This window comes from Mixophyes fleayi, chromosome 7 (assembly GCF_038048845.1).
Source record: "Mixophyes fleayi isolate aMixFle1 chromosome 7, aMixFle1.hap1, whole genome shotgun sequence".
Taxonomy (NCBI): Eukaryota; Metazoa; Chordata; class Amphibia; order Anura; family Limnodynastidae; genus Mixophyes; species Mixophyes fleayi.
In genome coordinates this window covers 70671655-70692428 of record NC_134408.1, presented here as the reverse complement: position 1 = coordinate 70692428, position 20774 = coordinate 70671655, and the positions used below count along the sequence as shown (strand labels likewise).

Genomic DNA, 20774 nt, shown 5'->3' with positions numbered 1-20774 from the left:
GAGTAGACCTTGTGAAGACCTACCTGATACCAGAGCTTCTGTACATTAGCTACATGTGCTTTTTGCCACGGTCTTTATAGTCTAGGGTTTATGCAGTTTTCTTCCTTTTACTTTGGGGGAATAGGCTGAACCTGATCAGGCGAACTGTGACCTACAGATCGAGGAGGGATGGTGGCCTGGGTATGGTTAACCCAGTGCTGTTCTTTCTAACAACTTTTGTAAAGTTGCACCTCAGTAGTCTCTTTCTTGAGACACCTCCTCAATGGGTAGGTGGCTTTAGGGTCTGGGTGCATCCCTTCCTTAATGTTTGGATGGAAGGTGGCAGGGTGAGGATCTTCCGGGTCCGTCATGGGTATCTCCCGACCTATGCATCTCTGGGATTGAAAGTGACAAGGCGTAGGGGCCTGGAGGCGGGGGACGTTAGGAACTTCTCTAGAAGGGAGTTGGAGAGGAGAATCCTGCGCTCTCACTTCTGGGCTCAGCTGTCACTGAAAGACTGCCCAGATGATGTATGCTCAGAGGGTCTTTCCCTGGTTAATTCCGGGAGAGTTCCTCTGAAGTTTTGGTACAGTGCCTGACTTTCTTTCCATGAGAGACTCTATGTGAGAGGGAATCTGAAGTATAGAAGTACCGATGATCGTGGTTGCCCACGGGAGGAGTGTCGGGGGAAGGAGGAGACCATGGACCACTTCTTGCTTGAGTGCCCCTTTAACATAGAAATTTACAGGAGAGTTTCCAGGTCTTTGGGCATCCCTTTCCTTTTGGGGCTCAGTTACCTTGAATGGGATAATGGTGCATTCAAAGATAGGTGGCGGGTTTTTGATTTTGGCACCCTTTTTTTAGTTAGTTTAGTTACTAGATACTTTACTTGGAACACTAGGTGTCAGGTTTCCATTAGACAAAAGGTCCTTCCCTGTGAAGTGGTGGTGGGTGACATTATCCACGAGGTGTAAAATTAAGGGATATGGAGAAGCACCGGATGACCAATGCAAACTGGATCAGGCTCTGGCGGGGTCTGAGGCCTCTGTGTGGGGGCCAAGGCCAGGTATGTCTTCCCATCTGTGGCTGCCTATCTTTTCACCTCCCTTAGATTTTGAGTGAATAATTACCGGTATTTTTATATATGGCTACATACATCTAAACGTTCACTTTATTTCTTCTTTGCTTAAGAATATTTTGATGGTTTGTTGTGATTTTTGGTGGTTGGGGATGTTTTGAATTGTTTCTTTGGGTGGTTTTTGATGTGGCTTGAAATAATGTATGGCCAAAGGAAACCTTATTTGTATGGACGACATTTTACTGTGGTGCCTGATCATAATCCTTTAAATTGGCTGTAACACACCTCAGGGAAGAATGGCAGACAATTGAGATGGAGCCTTGCACTTCCAATTTATGACTTTCACATCATTCACAAGCAGGGAAAGGCTCACAGCAATGCAGTTGGACTGTCTCAGCAGGAAGAGCCGGTTCCTCCACGTCACCTTCAATAACCTCAAGAGACCGAGTAACCAGGAATCAAATCGAGGGGACATGGCTCACTGGTTGCCGGCCTGGACAAAGGGGGAAGGAGTGTGGCTGAAGTCCCTCATGTTAATTAGACCTTTTCACCTTCGTGGCCAACACGTCTGTTCGGCCTGTATACACGGCAGGGGGGATCGCTGCTTCTATATCCTGCATCTCAGATCCTGTCTGAAGAATGCAGACAGAAGGTTTTAAGATATAGCAGATTATTGTCAATTTTGTTAACTTTGCATTGTATTTATAAAAACATTGTATCCTGATATTAAAAGTAACTCGGACTTCTTGGGGTCAGGAAAGAGTGGGGGCTGGTTTACCCCTTGCTAGGCTGTATCCAAAACTGTATAAAGCAGCACTGGTTTGTACTGAAATGTATTATTGTTCCATCTGACCTTCTGATCACTTGTACCTTAAACCAGTGTGACCTGTCCTTATCCTGACATTTGAGCAAATAAACATCACTTGCTTCAAGATCCTGCTTTGACAACTTCTTCCCTGCTGTATTTCCTGTGACCTACAGATAAGACCCAAATCTTATCCGTTACTCGTCTGTTCTGAGGTTTGGCCCCAGCTTTCCAGCACCAACACTTTGCCCGCTACCTGCAGCTCTGGCCAGTGTGATAGGCCAGGGGTACCAGCCACAGCAACCCTGATCTGAAGGCAAGAGGTCAGGGGTACCAGTAACAGGGTAAACTAGCAGCGACCGTTACCCAGAAGGATGTGGTTCTGGATGCCGCTAAGGAGTCCAGTGGTGGCAGCAGCTTAAGTTCCTCCTTCTGCAGTTAGAGGGTGCATTTGGGATAAAGAACGGAAACGGTGGCAAAGTAAGTTCATACGGTTCCCAGCAGCAACAGACAGGGTGTCATAGGCGGTCCATCCTGTTACAATCTCCTTAAACATTCCCTTGATGCATATTATGTACAATGACACAGTATAGTTTCTATGAAATATTTAAAACATTTGTGATAATTTTATGTCTTTCACATATTTTAAGAAAGCTTACTACAGATCATTACCATTTGGTGCCGCTGCTCTGGATGGATGGTGCTACGTGATGGGCTGGAACTAGCTGAAGGCTTCATTTGTCTTTAGTATTTCCATTTCGGTAAGGGTGTACATTCAACCTTTTGGAATTAACGGATACACCTTATGTATGAAAATGATGGTGATGTTTCAGCTGGATGGAGGAATGTCACTTTCACTTCATAGATGTTTTTATCTTTCTCCAGAATAAATGCGAGCCACTACTTGTTAACATAGATAGCAGCTACAGACCCTCTGATGTCAAGTGGGAGCTTTTCTTGTGATGTTGTTATCTGTTCCAAGGAAATTTTTGAGAAGGAAAACGTTTTCACAAAGATTTTTGTTTTGGATGCTGCAGGTTTGAAAGCATGGAATTTCTGGGTCCCAGGAATTGTTACTGTGTTTTTAAAGCGATCCTCTAGAACTATTGCTGTCTCAATATGTTGTTCTTGAGTTGAAAAAGTAAAATGCATTCCTGTAAATTTTTTTCCCCTGCCCAATTGTTGTGGTGTAAGAATCTGATGATCATATGGAGGTTGCAGGCTTGCTTCTTCACTGTGCCAGCTACACCATCGCAAGGCCCTTTGCAATGTGCTTTCACTGAAATATGCCACTCTACTTTTGACTGGATGACTATTAAATAACTTTTGGTAAAAATTTATTTAAAACAAATAGCGCAGGGCACTTATTTATGTAATTGCCCGTGCACTTATTTTTGTTTATTGTGAGATAGGAAATCGTTATCTCTTAGACCAGGGTCTGTTTAACCTTGCTATAGGATATGCCTATTTCTGATGTATATATCTGATACAATGAGCCTGTGTTTACCAAGCCTTTGGTGTATTGTGATTTGGGGAATTGGCTTGTTGTGGGTCCTTTTGTTCTGTGTGAATATGTATTCCGAATGGTCTTATGAAACGCCACATGTTAGTTAGATCTTTTGATGTGTGAAGGTCCAACATTGAAGGCAGGAACTTTTAATTAAGACTGGCTCCTGGTTTCTCTGTATTTGAAAACCAGGTGTAGGACTTCACAGCATTTCTAGAATTTCATAGATAAGTGTAAATTTTGTTAGCCTTGAAATGCATTTATGTAAATTCATGTTTGTGTAAATAGAGTATATCCTGATTCTAAAAATAGACTATTTCTGAACTGTATAAAAGATGACCTGTGTGAGCATGTAAGTGTTCTTCTGATTTCAACATCTGACTTTATCACTGATACCTCTAATCAGTGAGAGCAAATAAACATCTTGCTTCAAAGACCTGCTTGGAAACATCTTCAATATCATTGTATTCCTGTGATCTACAAATTAGACCCTAAATCTAATCGTTCTCTGGCTGTCTCTGAGGTTTTGGACCCAAGCGTTTCCAGTATCGCTGCTCTGCCTGCTACCCAGCAGCCCTGGTCAATGTGATAGGTCAGGGAGGAATCCATTCACAGCAACCCGGATCCATAGTAAGAGGTCTGGAGTAACCAGCCCAGGTACATCAGCAACGAGATACGCTAGCAGCATCAGTGACCCAGAAGGAACGTGGTTCTGAGTGCCATAGAAGGAGCTCAGTGGGGGCAGCAGGCCCCTCCCACTGCGGCAGGAGGGGCGTATTCGTAATAACAAAAGGGGACGGTGGCAAAGTAAGCCCAGCCGGTTCCCAGCAACAACAGACAGGGTGGCATAGGCGGTCCATCCTGTCACAATACTTAACAAAATTAACACTTATCTGTGATATCCTACATTATGTGTTGTTTACAATGTTCAACAGGTTCTAACATTCTGGACAAAAGGCCACTCAGGAACAACATTAACGACCTCCTGTAGTGCATTCAGACCAGGGTTGTCCAACCCGCGGGCCGCATGCGGCCCAGCACGCCTGTAAATGTGGCCCAGAAGGAATTTTGGTTGTGGCAAGGTGGAAGCGCTGTTAATGGAAATAAAAAAGCCTGCAAAAAAAAGAAAAGAAAATACTTACCTTGCGGTCACGTCAGCTGGTACTCCGGCTCCCTCCCTTGTCTCCTCCTCCGTGCGGTCCTCGCAGTGAATGTCGTCACGCCCAACATCCATTGCGGAGCGCAGAACAGAGGAGACACCTGCGCGAGAAGAACAATCAGCAGCACAGAATTTGAGAAGAGAAGAGGACAGGAGAACAAGCCGATTAAAAGGTAAGTTAAGGGGGATTTTTTTTTATTGTTTCAAGGGACGCTGACAAGTGAATAAAAGTCACCTGGTCCTGGGGCATCATGGACCTTATCTCCCTGCTACATACTTCTACTTGTATTACTAATGGGGCATTATATATTATTCTCTTTGGCCCATTATAAGTTGTTATCCCTTAACTAACATAGTGGTGTAATTATCAAAACAGGTGACAATTTGGGGTCACAGTGGTGTATATGTCAGGTACCGCAGGCCTGGCCAGGGCACCCTGATATACAATGCCTGGCTTAAATGCACTTTATTGATATTGCATCGAAACAATACAAAAAGTGATTATAGTATAATAACTAGAGAGGATTTTTTGAACAGGGTGATTGAAAGGTAAGTATAGGGGGATTTGAAAAAAAAGTGATATATATATATATATATGTTTGTTTTTTTGGATGATCAGCTATCGTTATTGTTAGTGTATCTTATGTGCGGCCCAAACCAACTCGTCGTCTTTCAATGTGGCCCAGGGAAGCTAAAAGATTGGACACCCCTGATTTAGAGTAAAAAGGACATGTTTGTTACTCACATGAATAGACTTAATTAGCCTTAATGAGGACTTCCTCTTGAAGCTACGCAACAGACTCCAAAAAACAAATGCTTATTCCATCAGACATATACCTCAGAAAAGACTGCATTTCCTATACAAAGTGCCATATGATACAACAATTTCAGTAAATTTGCAATTATATAAATTTACGCCCTGCACTATTTCCTTTAAATAAATTCATACAGTTAGTTATTTATAAGTGATCCAGCCACCGATGTGTTCAAGCAAATCTAGCTCATAGAGGCCTGCCGGTCTCTTGTCAGTAAGTGCATGGTTTGTGAATACCTGAAGGATGGAACCTGTATCCGGGATGATGATGATCAGCACATACATTTTTAAGGCACTGGCATTGATTGGTTGTGGCAAAATTTTTAATTTGTGTTTGGGGCGGCGGTTAGTGACTGGTGCACAGCACCAAAAGGGTTAAGTTACGGCACTATGCACCGGGCAGGAGGGAGAGGTGGTGACACAGTTCTCCTTTACGGCTATAGAGCATGTCATTCTGGGCGACAGAGAGAGGGGGGGACTTACAAAGGAAACTTTCTCAAAGGGAAAGGTTTTTGATATGTCAGCTAAATACTCTTGTCATCTAACACCCTAAATGAGAGCTATGAAATAGCACAGATTTTTTATAGTAACTATAGAGTATAAGAATAGTATAGTGTAGTAATGAGGTAATGTTAATATCATGATGTCTGCCTAATCTTTAATAGATGGTATTCTTACTATAATAATAGGGCTGTACTATTTCTGTTAGATTTTTAGGTGATGTTAAGTCAATTTTAGATATGACAATTGTGTATAAAATATATTGATTTTTTTTTTTTTTGTTAGCATGATAGTAAGGAAATATAAGGGTGGGTGCAGTCATATATTTGCATTTATGTGGATGGTTAAAGTATAACTTCTTTACATATATATCAACTTTACATATATTTAATAAAATATGTCTCCAACCTTCCCTGGTGGTCCAGTGGTGATCAGGGCTCCGTCCCACGAGTTTATTAATCTGTGTGGCCGGGTTCCCGAGTGTGCTGCAGCCATCTTTAAATGGAGGCATTAAACCACTGATTCAGAATAGGTAAAATAAATGTTTAAAAGAGTTTGATAAAGTAAAAATATTGTGGCTGGCTCATGGCTAATTTAAATTAGTTGCTCAGGCACCAATTTATATAATTGCAAATGTACTGAATTTTGATATTCTGATATATTTTTGTATTAGAAATGCACTGATTTCTGAGGCAGGTATGAAACTTCATCACAAAACTTCATTAGCCATTCCTGCTATCAGACTCCCTTCCACATATACAGAGATCCCCAGCACACTGCTATAGCCAGCAACAGATCTGCTATTTCTACTGTAGATAAAAATGCAAAAGTCTTAGTTGCACACATTTGCAAATGTATGTTAAAACCACCCGCCTCTCCACGGCGCTTTTGCTAATAGGGTGGTCCTAACTCTAAACAATAAGAGTCCCATTGAGAGTACCTGCATCTAGGAGCCATCGCAATCCACAGCGGTACAGCAGCTCCCTGATTACCACTCCACCTTCAACACACTGAACCACTGGTAGAGGGAACATTCACAAGTATCCGATTTCCGATTACACCATACTTATTGTTTCTACTTGGAGGAACAACCGCAAGTACTGCTTTCCGATTACATCACACTGACTGTATTGACCTTATTTCTTCTCCTTGGATACATCGAGTTTGGATTACTTTCCTCCATTTGAATATCCGTGGACTATTCCAATTTTGGTTATGTTATTATCCCATTGTGTTTTGTAACATTACCTATTTTAATTGTTTTCATTAAATAGTGTTCTTAGTAAATGTTTATCTATTTCCCAGAACATTGACTCCAGTGCAGAATTTTTTCCTATTTATACTGTATGGGGTTGGAGTACCCTAACATTCTAGCAGCTGAGTCATTCATCTACTTTTCCCCTCTCCCTGGTACCTTGTGAACACAGGTGAAGTCCATTCTTCCCTGCCACTAGCAACAATGTGGCAGGCATTACACCCCTCCAGGCTGATTCACATCCTAGCTGCATAAATCGGCTTGGATTAGTTAAAAGGAAAGGAGCCTGGATTACGTCCTGCCAGGCTATGTTAAACCCAGCATTTCTGTGTCAATGCTCTGGCCACTACCCAGCAGTCCTGATCAATAGTAAGCGGTCCCACAACAGAGGCACTGCAGCAGCTATACCAGCTACCTAGAGAGTGACAGGTCGGACCTCTTATTCTGCATTCCACCCTGTCTGTGTTTACTGGGGACTGGCTGTGCTTGCTTTTGCCACTCTTTTCTTAATTTGGGCCCCTCTAAATACAGTAGAGTGGCTTGCTGCTGCCACCAGATAGAACCGCTTCCTCTCGCTGCTAGTATACCCCATTGCTGGGCACCTGGACTAGTACACCTGACCTTTTTCCTTTCGATCAGGGTTGCTATAAGTAGTTTCCCCTGGCCTATTGCACTGACCAGAGTGGCAGGTAGTGGGCAGAGCGTTGGTACTAGATGCTGGGTCCCAACCTCAGACAGCTGGAATACTGATTAGATTGGTTTAATCTGTATGTCACAATTTCCGCAGGTATGTAGGTGTCAAAACAGGATCTTGAAGCAGTGAAGTTTTATAATCTCAAGTAGGCCTTGTAAGAACAGTTACATGCCGGTTTGGGGTACTAGCGATCTTTCCAGAAGTTACAGATGGAATGATACCTTACATGGTCAAACAGTGCTCTTTTTATACAGATTCTGACATTCACATGGGCAGGTGGTACTCCATTAGAATGTAATATTTGCTCTAACCTTGGAGCTAACATAATTTAAACTTTAACAAAATGTACATTAATCTGTGATTACCTAAGACTTGCTGTCTACATTGTTCAGAGATTTCCTGTCTTTTTTAAGAAGACATGGTAACGGGTAACGGCCCACTGCTGTGCTTTCAGGCTAAAAGACCTTTTGGTCACTCAGAGATGAAAAAAGTCTAGCCTAATTGGGATTTCCTCTAGAAAAGTTCTAAAACCAAATCATGACATACAGCCTCAAAAATCAATAAATTTGTATACAAAATACATAACAGCACAGAAAATGGTACATTTGTAATGATATAAATTGGCGCACTTCACTATTAATTTAAATAAATTTATACAAGGTATTTATAAGTGATCCAGCCACACACAGTAAGCAGTTTCAAGTGCTGAAAGAAACAGCCTGCAGGTGGCAGCACTATCCTCCTCCAACTAGTGCACAGTTGGCATTCACAGTCAAAGTGTCTGGTGGCAGCTGACTCCAGTGTGCTCAGTAATAGTTGGTTACTGACTGTAGCCAGGCTCTCTCTGGATATGAACTCCAGAGTATGCCGGGTGTTCCAGCCTGGCAATGAAGCATACTGGAGCTTGAAGAGCTTTAGGAGTGACATTTCGGGGACTGTTGTTCTGGGATTTGGCTACCCTCTCCCTGGAGCTAAATTGGGCTACAGGGCGGAGCCAGACTCTGAGGTTCATGGAAATATTTTTAGGCTGTACCTACTCAGGTCCACGAGCTGTCAGGGAGAGGGGAGGGGGGCTTAGCCTTATCTACACCCCCGATTCCAGCAAAGTATAGGGCGGGAGATTTATCTGTAAAACTCCTACCTAAACATTCTTCCAGGGACCCTGACTTGGTACCAGGGAGAAAGCAGCCAGACCACAGGGCATGTATCTTGCAAGATCCCTTAACCTAAGCTAAAATGTATATGTAAGCAGGTAAAAAAAATTCTTATTCTTATTGTTTTAGGCTTTCCTCACTTTGGCAGAAGTGTCTACATTCCAATGACTCACCTTTATCCTACTAGTGGTGGTAGCCCACTGTTAGCGCCCATGGGGTCACGCAGTTTTATTGAACCCGAGAATGGTAAGTCATTCTTTCAGATACAGGTGTATGTGTGTGTCTCTCTCTCTCTCTCTCTCTACCTATATATATATATATATATCTATATACACTGTGGCAAGAGCCCGCTACTGCAGAAGCACACGCGAACAACTTCTTCCTTTTTATGTAGTTTTATTGTCAGGATGGTAAATGTTTTGACACCGTACAAATTTCACAGCAATTCTTGGAGACCCTAAACGCTAGCTAGACATAGCTCAGCTCTCTCAAGACCAGCCAGCTTCCCCAGCGTTGGTCTTCGTGCATAAATGATACAAACAAGCTTTTATGCATGATACTCCTCCCCCAGCCCTAGCTTGATGGGCAGGTGACACACCCACCTTCCCTTTAAGAGAAAACGCCCATCTCTGGTTCTGGTTTGCACTAACACACACACCCTGTCTGTTTGCTGAGAGGAAATCGTGTAAGTTAACAAACTTTAAACTATACGTAAGTCTTTACTTGGTTTAACCTGAATCTAGGTGCATAACTGCGCCAATGTCTTACTCTGCTTGTATGTTTTCTCTGCATCTTGTCAGATAAATGCCTCCCTTTGTTACATATCCCTCCCCCTAGCGTCTCCAAGTAGGGGGACGCGGACTTCGCGAGGAGCACATATTTTCGGGACAATGCATCTGCATTCTTGTGCAGAATCCCAGGTCTATGTTCTACTGAGAACTTGAAAGGTTGCAGTGCCAAGAACCAGCAGGTTACCTTGGCATTTACCTCCCGGTTGTTCTGCATCCATCTCAATGGTGCATGGTCTGTTATTAAGGTGAACTCTCTGCCTAGGAGATAATAGCGCAGAGCTTCTGTAGCCCATTTTATGGTGAGACATTTTTTCTCCACAGTGGCATATTTTTTTCCCCTTGGATGCAACTTACGACTTAGGTACAGGACAGGATTTTCTACTCCATTCTTCTCCTGTGACAAGACAGCACCTAAGCCAACACCAGAAGCATCAGTTTGGAGGAAGAACCTCCGGGTAAAATCCGGTGCTTGTAGAACTGGGGAGGAACAAAGAGCTAACCGAGGATCAGACCAGGCGGTTTCTGCAGAATCAGACCAGGTCAATCTATCTGGACAACTTTTTTTTAACATGTCCGTAAGTGGAGCAGCTCTAGTGGCGCAGTGGCTTACAAACCGACTGTAGTAACCTACTAAGCCTAAAAAGGTTCTTAACTGCAACTTTTTTTCTGGTCTTGCCCAATTTTTGACTGCCTCCACTTTGTCTAGCTTGGGTTTTACATGCCCTCGACCAACAATGTACCCCAAATATTTGGCTTCTCTCATGGCTATGGCACATTTCTCTGGGTTAGCTGTTAACCCTGCTGACCTTATTGAAGCTAAGACCGCCTCAACTTTGGCTAAATGTGATCCCCAGTCTGGGGTATAAATCACTATATCGTCCAGGTAAGCGGCTGCATAAGCTGTGTGAGGTCGTAGCAATTTATTCATGACCCTTTGGAAGGTGGCGGGTGCCCCATGCAACCCAAAGGGTAGGACTTTATATTGCTAGAGACCATCAGGGGTGGAAAATGCAGTCTTTGGCTTGGCCGTGGAATTCAGGGGAACTTGTCAATAACCCTTTGTTAGATCAAGGGTTGTTAAATAATTGCTACCAGCAAGGTTTTCCACTAGTTCATCCACACGTGGCATCGGATAGGCATCAAACTGCGACATACTGTTTAGGCGCCTAAAGTCATTGCAGAACCTAATTGTCCCATTGGGTTTTGGGACAAGCACAATGGGACTATTCCACTCACTAGTGGACTCTTCAATCACATCTAACTGGAGCATCTTCTCGACCTCCTTTCTCATGTCCACCCATCTGGCTTCTGGAATACGATACGGCTTCTGCTTTACAATGACTCCTGGCGCAGTGACAATGTCGTGTTCGATTAAGGTAGTGCGCCCAGGATGGAAGAGAAGACATCCCTGTTCCGGCGAATCATTTCTTCAGTCTGTTGTCTCTGCTGAATGGACAAAGCTGGCTCTATGGGCACTTCAGACTTTTCAATGGCAGTACTCACTACCTGAGAAGAGGTTTCCTCATCATGTCAGGGTTTAAGGTGGTTATGATATATTTTTTCCTCCCTTCTCCTACCTAACTGGCGGACTCTGTAATTGACAGGACCGACAGCCTCTAGAACTTCATATGCACCCTGCCAATGGGCGAAAAGTTTGCTTTCCTGGGTGGGAACCAGGACTAGGACCTTGTCCCCAGGCTTGAAAGATCGAACAACAGCACTTTTATCATAACGTTTTCTCTGTCATTCCTGAGCCTCTTTTACATGTTGCTGCACAATGGTCCCTATCTTTCCTAGCCTCTCATACATTTGGGACACAAATTGTACCAGATTTGGCTCCCTTTGACCTTGCTGCTCCCACCCTTCTTTTAACATATCCCAAGATACCCCTGAGCTGTCTCCCAAACAATAGCTCAAAGGGACTAAACCCTGTTGAAGCTTGAGGTACCTCACGGATGGCAAACATCAAATGGGGAATAAGAGTGTCCCAATCTTTTTTCTCTTGAGCCACTGCTTTCCTGAGCATGTGCTTTAATGTGCGGTTAAAGCGTTCCACCAAGCCATCTGTTTGTGGATGGTATACAGAGGTGTGAAGCGCCTTAACCCCTAGTAACTGGCACATGTCCTTCATCAGTTTAGACATGAATGGAGTACCCTGATCTGTGAGAATTTCTTTGGGTATTCCCATGCGTGTAAACATCAATGCAAGTTCTCTAGCTATTGTGCTGAACTTTATGTTTCGTAGGGGAATTGCCTCTGGATATCTGGTTGCATAGTCAAGCACCACTAGTATATATTGGTACCCACGTGTGGATTTTTCCAGTGGCCCCAAAAGGTCCATGGCTATACGTTCAAAGGGAACTTGTACTATTGGTATAGGAATGAGAGGTGCCCTGTACATGGGTTTGGGACAGGTTCTCTGACAAATGGGACAGGAGCGGCAATACTTTTTCACTGCCATGTGTACACCGGGCCAGTAAAATCTAAGCAGAACTCGTTCCCGTGTTTTATCCTACCCTAGGTGTCCCCCACAGACGTGTGTGTGCTGCTTTTAACACTAGGGGTACATGGACCTGAGGAACCATTAATTGTTCTACTTTTTCCCCCTGTACACTATACAGGGGGAAAAACTCTATACAGGAAATAATTTTTTACAATAAAATATGGTATACCTTCTGTAGGCTGGGTGGCTTTCGCTACCCCATTTACCTCAGTCACACTTTTAAAGGCATGTTCCAAAGTGGCATCATTAAGTTGGTCTCGAGCAAAGTCCTGCAGAGGAAACAAAATTGGAATAACGGACCAGTCCGTATTGTCACTGACATCTGACTGCGACATCACCAACCAATGCTAGTTTGGACTGTCCATGTTTCCCCGCAGGTGGATGCTTTTGTGGAACTCCTGCTGTGACTCCCAGGTTCCCAAAGATCGATGTCTAAATGTTGTGGATTCTTAGGCGGTTTCTTTAAGACCGGGCTTCCGACCGTTGCATCAGTTGCCGGCATGTCCGGCCGGATCCGCTCATCGAGGACATCGTTAAACAGTGGGAAGTCTCGCCCCAAAATGAGTGAATATGGGAGTTTAGGTGCTATGGCAGCTATGTAACAGATTCTGGATACTATATTACTAATCTTGATTAGCACTGGCTTACCTGAGGTGCGGAGTCTAACGATCTCCCCGGTGTTCACCAAGAACCGCCGCAAGGCGGGGTGGGCTTTGCTGCCAGGAGTCGCAGGTCGCGGTCCCCAGGTTCGCCTCAAGATGTAGTACAGCGGGATGAAGCGGTGGTAGCGGAGTCAAACAAGCCGGTACGGTACACAGGAATGGAGTCAGGCAGAATCAGAAGGCAACTCGGAGTCAACAAGCCAGGTTCGGTACACGGGTCACAAGAATAGGAGAATGGTCAGCAAGCCGGGTCGGTACACAAGGATAGGAGAGCCAGGGAAGTCAAACAGGCAGAGATCAGCACACAGGGAGACACTGGAAACTGGAAGACACTGCAATCCACGAAGAGCAGGAGCCAGGAACAGGTAAGTGTTGCTCTGACACTCAGCAAGTGTCAGAGTGAGGTTTTTATACTGAAGGGGATTCAAAATCCCCGCCTCTAGGTTTGTGGTCATGTGACCGCCTCCGGGTGCGGTCACATGGTCCTGGATGCGGAAGTGCGGCTGGACGGAGCGGCGGGGATCAGGTAAGTCCGTGACAAGCTACCACCATAACTCTTTGAGTGTGACTGGTAGTATTGTTCTTTCATACTCCTCTGTCGTGCCATGTACGCAAAGAACCTTCACCTTGGGCAACCGAGAAGTTATGGTTTCGGGTAAGGCAGAGCTGGAAACCAATGAGAGTTCACTTCCCGAGTCAACCAAGGCCAGAACAAGGTTTTGGTTGATGAGCACAGTCACCCGGAACAAACAAGGACTTCCTGATGTGGGACTCATGGTAAAACAGCTTGGGAATGCAGGCCCAATATGTGCCACGGAACAGTCCATGGGTTCCTGTAGTTTAGGACACTCTGCCTTAAAGTGGCCTGGTTCACCACATTCAAAGCACTTCAGATTAGACAGCTTTGCACCTGGCCCTGTCCGTAGCTGTTTTGCCATTGGGCACTGTAGCAAGGATTGTCAAACCTGGCTTTTGGCGTGGCAGCGGCTTTGGCACAAATGCAGGTTCTTTAGTCATTTGCTGTAGCGTACAAAACCTTTCTACCACAGTGGCAAGCTCTTCATAAGTTTGTAGGTCTGATTGCAGAACCCACCTTTGCAAATTGCGGTTCAGCCCCCGGATGCAGTGATCTATCGCCAGAACTTCAATAATCCGAGAAGGCAAACTCTCCTCAGGCTGCAGCCGTTTCTTTAAAATTTTAGAAAGCTCAGCCACTTGCGCTCTGACCGTTTTTTCTTTATCATAGCGCCATTGGTGATAGCGCGGGGCTCGGCCTGGCCCGGAAACTCCAATGCGAGCCAATATCTCAGACTTTAGGCACAAATAATCAGAGGCCCGGTCCTCATCTAGATCCATATAAGCTCGCTGAGCTTCACCAGTCAGATATGGCGTCAGTCTCTCAGCCCAATCTTTAGGAGGCCATTTTGCCCTTTTTGCAAGTCTCTCAAAGGACACCAGATATGCTTCTACGTCATCAGCTGGTGACATTTTCTGCAGAACCGTACCAGGTGGTTCATTTCTGTCATGCCTCACCTGGCTTAACTCTTCCCTTAAGGGCCTTGTGTTTTCCATCTGTGCCTCGTCAACTCGTAGCATCTGAGCTTGTTGCTGTTGCTGCGCAGCGGCCACATTCACAATGGTTTTCAGTACTTCCTCCATGTTGATGTCTGCGCGGGTTGGGTAGCGGAAACTTGCTTTCTGGAGCATCCCACTCCTGACAAGAGCCTGCCACTGCAGAAGCAAACGCGAACAACTTCTTCCTTTTTATGTAGTTTTATTGTCAGGATGGTAAATGTTTTGACACCGTACAAATTTCACAGCAATTCTTGGAGACCCTAAACGCTAGCTAGACATAGCTCAGCTCTCTCAAGACCAGCCAGCTTCCCCAGCGTTGGTCTTCGTGCATAAATGATACAAACAAGCTTTTATGCATGATACTCCTCCCCCAGCCCTAGCTTGATGGGCAGGTGACACACCCACCTTCCCTTTAAGAGAAAACGCCCATCTCTGGTTCTGGTTTGCACTAACACACACACCCTGTCTGTTTGCTGAGAGGAAATCGTGTAAGTTAACAAACTTTAAACTATACGTAAGTCTTTACTTGGTTTAACCTGAATCTAGGTGCATAACTGCGCCAATGTCTTACTCTGCTTGTATGTTTTCTCTGCATCTTGTCAGATAAATGCCTCCCTTTGTTACAACACATACACACCCAGTTTCAGGTACTACAAGTGCTCATATCGGATAAATTATGTGTGTACAGGATCATTTTAAAGATGTTTTTACTGAGTGGGACTGGATCACTGATAAATAACTTCTGGTATCAATGTATTTTTTTGTATTGTGTATATTTTGAGATAGGAAATCGTTATTTCTGAGACCAGGGTATAAAATTTGTTTTTCTATTTTAACCTTTCTAAATAAAAAATGCCTTATTTCTGATGTATATATCTTGATACAATGAGCCTTTGTGATTGGAGGTCTTTTGTGTATTGGGATGTGTTTTGTATGGAAGTGCCATTGTTTGTGGTTTGTATGGTTGCTAGTGGAAACTTAGAATTAGGCATATGGGGAGGGAGTCTGATAGCAAGAAATACCTGCTCTGGTCAAAGGTCCAGCAGGGGGTCGTTACTGTGTGGTCTTTTATAAGAGTGTTCAAACCTTTGTGAACATTGTGAACAGCATGTGATGCATGACATCACAGCGTCTCTAGAATTTCATAGATAAGTGTAAATATTGTTTGGCTTTGTAAATCCATGTTTGTGTGAACAGGTTACATCCTGATTCTAAAAATAGCATGTGTCTAAACTGCATAAAAGGCACTGGCTTGTATTGAAAACTTGTTCTTCTGATTTCATCTGACTTGAGTGAGCACTGGTACCTTTAATCAGTGTGTGAGCAAATAAACATCTTGCTTCAAAGACCTGCTTGGAAACATCTTCAATATTGCTGTATTCCTGTGATCTACAGAGTAGACCCCAAAATCTAATCCATTCCCAGCTGTCCTGAGGTTTGAATCCAGATTTTCCTGTACCACTGCCCTGCCTGCTACACTGCAGCCCTGGTCAGTGTGATAGGCCAGGGGGAATTCATCCACAGCATCCCTGAAGAGGGCGCATTTGGGATAAAGAAAGGGAACGGTTGCAAAGTAAGCCCAACCGGTTCCCAGCAGCAACGGACAAAGTGGCGTAGGCGGTCCATCCTGTCAAGCTTGTTTTATTCCTTTTCCACTCTGGCTGTTCCAGTTTGGAGTCCAAAACTTGTTTTCACATTTTAATTTGGCCATTAATGTGTTTCAACCGGGTGGTTTTTTTTCCCCAAAGTGGTGGGTTAAAATATCTGTCTATTTATTCAACTAGTGACCAATCAAGTTCTCAATTGGATTATCTGCTGGTTATCTACTGGCAAAGCATGCTGGGACTTGTAGTTTCACAACACCTGGAGAGCCGCAGGTTGCCTACCCCTGCTCTAATCCATTCCCCGGCTGTCCTATCTTGAACCCAGTGTTTCTGGCCAGTACCCAGCAGCCCTCATTCATAGTAAGCATTCAGGAGGTAACAGTCAGTCCACAGCAAAGAGGTGCTGCAGCAGCTCTACCAGCTACCCAGATGTAAGTGGTTCTAGGTGTCATGAAGGAGCCTAGTGGTGGCAGTAAGATTCTCCTTCAAATATTGCGCAGTGGGCGAGTGTCTGGTGGCAAGTTGGCACAAGTAGAAAGGGTCAGTAACAGTCGGTTACTAACATTGAGAAAGAAACTCCGATAATCTGTGTAAGAGGAACATTCCTTCTTCTTACCCCACAAACTGGGAGGCGAAGTAAGCCCATCCAGTCACAGGTTATAACTGCTGGCAAGTGGTGGGATAATCCCAGATGGTTTTTCGGAGACCAGTTTCGAAGACCTGAGTTACTCAAGTGAAGATTACCTGCAGCACAGAGGAACGCACAGGATGGCTAAATACAGCACAGTGTCCAAGGTGGACCTTGAGATTCTGTGCAAAGCAGTCAGTTGCTACACCCACATTAGAAACCCTTCACTCTACCAAATTGGACACTGTTGGAGATATTGAAAGACATTTGCAGGTGTTCAAAATGTCCTGTACTGTAGATTTACCCAAAAAGGAGTCTGTCAGGTATTTGGTCCCCATGCTAGAAGGCCAGGCAAAGGAGGCCTATTATGGAGTTGCCCCAGAGTACTGTGTGGACTATGATTTGGGAAAAAAGGGCCCTCCTTAAGCACTATGTTATTACCACAAACACATACTGGAAGACGTTTCGGGACTTGACTAAAAGTCCTCACATCAGCCATTAGGAACATTTGCCAACCAGTTGCTGCAGCTGGTTGGCAACTGCAGCAACTGGTTGGATGGATGTGATGTGTGACAGGATGGACCACCTATGCCATCCTGTCTGTTGTTGTTGGGAACTGGCTGGGCTTACTTTGCCACTGTTCCCTTTTGTTATCCCAAATGCGCCCTCTCATCGCAGTAGGAGGGGCTTACAAATGCTGCCACCACTGGACTCCTTTACTAGCATCCAGAACCGGGTTCCTTCTGGGTAACTGATGCTGTGAGTGTACCCCGTTACTCGTGTACCTGGGCTGGTACTCCTGACCTCTTCCTATGGATCAGGGTTGCTGTGGATGGATCCCCCCTGGCCTTTCACACTGGGCAGAGCTGCTGGGGAGCGGGCAGAGCGGTGGTACTGGATGCTTGGTCCAAACCTCAGAAACAGCCAGGAACGGATTAGATTTTGGGTCTAATCTGTAGGTCACAGGATTTTCAGCATGGAAGATGTTTTCAAGCAGGTCTTTGAAGCAAGGGATGTTTATTTGCAGTTACACTGATTGAAGGTACCAGTGATTAGGTCAGATGGAACCAGAAGAACAAATTCCAATATAAGTCAGTGCTTTTTATTCAGATTTGGACACAGCCTCAAAGGGTAGGTCGGCCCCCTTGAGGTCTGAGCTATTTTTAGAATCGGGATGCAATTTGTTTACCCAAACATGGATTTTCATGCAATGTAAAGCTAACAATATTTACACTTCTCTGTGATATCCTAAAACTTTCTCTGATTTCCTGCATCTTATTTTGGACACAAGAAATGTAATAACAAGTCTAATTAAACCTTCCTATGCTTTCAGGTACTGGGCCTTCACACATCAGAAGGTCTAATTAACATGAGATTAACATGGGTCCTTTCTTCAGACAGCTGCAGAATACACATTCCCAAAGAATGGCATAGAACCCCAAACAAGTCCTTTCCCCATATCATGATGCTTAAAAGACTTACTCCACAAAGACTTATTGTATCAGATATATACCTCAGAATTCATGCATTTCCTCTAGCAAGGTTAAAACAAACAAATTTCTTCATCTGGTCTCAGAAATAAAGATATCTCTTTCACCAGCATACCCACAATATCAATTATAAGTACATTTGCAGTTATTTAAATAAGCACCCTGCGCTATATCCTTTAAATAAATTTATTCTAATAAGTTATTTATAAGTGATCCAGTCACACTATACCAAGTCCTGGGAAGAATAAGTGGACTTACTGTGTAGAGAGCTGTTTCACACATGTAGCCCAGCAACCATGGAAGCAGCGCATCAGTTTGTGACTGTTCAGTGTTAATGCATAAATGATTCAAAAAAATATAAGTATTTGAAAAAGCAAAGGTTATCTTTATTCTTACAAATTGCATATGCAATGGCTTGTATTCAACATGAAACAGGCAATCTTCTCTATGTAAGACACAGGTTAAATAGAAGTAACACCACCCCTCTTACATACGTCACTAATCACTTCACATACTTTAAAGATTATACCTCATAAGGACAAAGTTGGTTATATATATTCTCTACAACCTCATCATAATACATAGATTTCTATGCCTAAGCAGGTCAAAGGGCATATGTGACCTCTTACACTCGTCTCTATATAGCATGACAACTGTTAACTATTTTAACATCCTATGAATATATGCCCTATTGTGGGGTATAACATACTAAAAATATTTTAACCCATTGAACAGAATACAGAAAATCATTTGACCATACAGATTTTATACATCAACATTGTTTTATACAACATATATTTGTACCATAATTTATTTCATTACATTCCCTCTTTGTGAAAACTATTCACACACTATAACCTTTAACTTAAAAAAACATATTAACTACAAAAAATGAATCTAAACGAGAGATATTAATATCCTCTATTATAAAAACTAACTATCAAAGAGAAATATTCATTTAAGTTGTGGTACAAATATTCTATTCTCCTTCACATTCTTTAATGCAATAGAGACATTCCTTTGTGAATCCGAGACTACATTTATTTGTAAAGCATTTGTCCCAACCTTGCACAATCTTCCTAATATTCTTGGAACACATTTTAAAAGAAGATAAATTAATGCACATTGTCAAAGGTATCTGCTCATACCCCTCTGCTCCGGCATCAGCAACATAATTACTGATTTCATGGAGATCAGTTGACATTAACTTATTTCTACAAACATTCACCAAATCACTCCATGTTGCCCGATGTATTTGCTGCATTGTGGTGATATATTCAGAGAACTGTCCTGGTGTTTTGTAAATATCTGGACATTTTTCTAAGATGGTAGCCAATTCCATTATTGTAAAAGGGACATGATAGGGATGTGACACCCAAGCCTGCCCTTGATGGTTATATTGATGTATGTCCCCAACTGGGGCCATTACCACCATAGCGGAGGATTCTGCATCACGATCTGTGTCTTAACTTAACTCTTTAAGACCAGGTTTCCCTTTACAATGCAGCGCCGCTTTAAATTTAAGCGCTGAAGAGGCTGAACACGCCGGAGATGAAGAATCCGGAGATTCATACATTTACCCCCAGGTTTATTGTAAGGTCCTAAACTGGCTAATTCTCTTTTCATGCCTTTTGGTCTGGTTGCCTCCTGTTTACTTTCTGACACCAGACATTCACTACAAAAAGTACCGCTGTATTCATTTTTGCATTTTGCACACAATTTGTACTGTATACTTTTACTTAAATCACTATATGGGGATTGAGCTGAGGTTGAAGGAGAATCCTCCATCTGATTCTCTGGGACTGAGACTGACTGACCCCTGCCTATGTCTGAGCTCGTGGTTTCGTTGGTGTCATTATACGGGGGAGGCAAGTAACATGTTGATGAATTATACATTGCAAATTCCACCTGTCTCCTGTTTTGTTCCTCATTTTCCCTTAACACTTGTTCCTCACTCATTACAATCCACATATGAACCATGTCACCAAAACCATGTTTATCAATCTATTCCTTATGATTGGATCTAAAATCCTTCCATTTCTTCACGTCAAATGACCCATCTTTTTCAAAATTACCTCTCCGTAATACTTTCTCTATACCTCTCACAGCCGGCTTGCCAAACCTGTCCCTCATCCTTGCAATTGGATTTGGGCCAGGCATGACAACTTTCGAGCTAGAACCCCCCATAATCAAGAAGAAATCACAATCTTCAACACAATTTTATGAGAGTACCTCTATTCTGCCCATTCACAAATAATAACGTCTTATTATTTAAATCTAGGTAAGAGACCAAGTATTTTCACCAAAAAAAAACTTCCCTATTTTTCACCCTCAACAACGTACTTAAAAACAATCCATCTAAAAACAACCAAAATGAGTGAGAAACAAATGCTGTTGATATCTCTTATTTAGAGGATTCAGACAAATATTGCAATGTAAATTATAACAATTCTGTTTAATAATATTTACAAATTAGACTGAAACATTTTATACCAGGTGAACAGACAGGGTTTACGGGACCGTATAGACACAGAAAAGGCGTAACATACCATCCGACAGACAAATCTCAAGTACG

The 20774-nt window shown here is 43.3% G+C and overlaps 1 protein-coding gene across 5 annotated transcripts in view; it reads left to right on the top strand.

The window, feature by feature from the left end:
• The window catches only part of TNRC18 (trinucleotide repeat containing 18), a 655441-nt gene that overhangs the window by 8274 nt on the left and 626393 nt on the right, over positions 1–20774 (top strand). For 4 of the 5 annotated variants that reach the window (XM_075179958.1, XM_075179955.1, XM_075179954.1 and 1 more), the window contains exon 3: positions 9076–9192. The exons of the other annotated variant lie outside the window; for it this stretch is intronic. In XM_075179958.1, coding sequence (XP_075036059.1) covers positions 9076–9192 — 117 coding nt within the window. The remainder of the gene's footprint in view (positions 1–9075; positions 9193–20774) is intronic. 5 annotated transcript variants of the gene reach the window in all.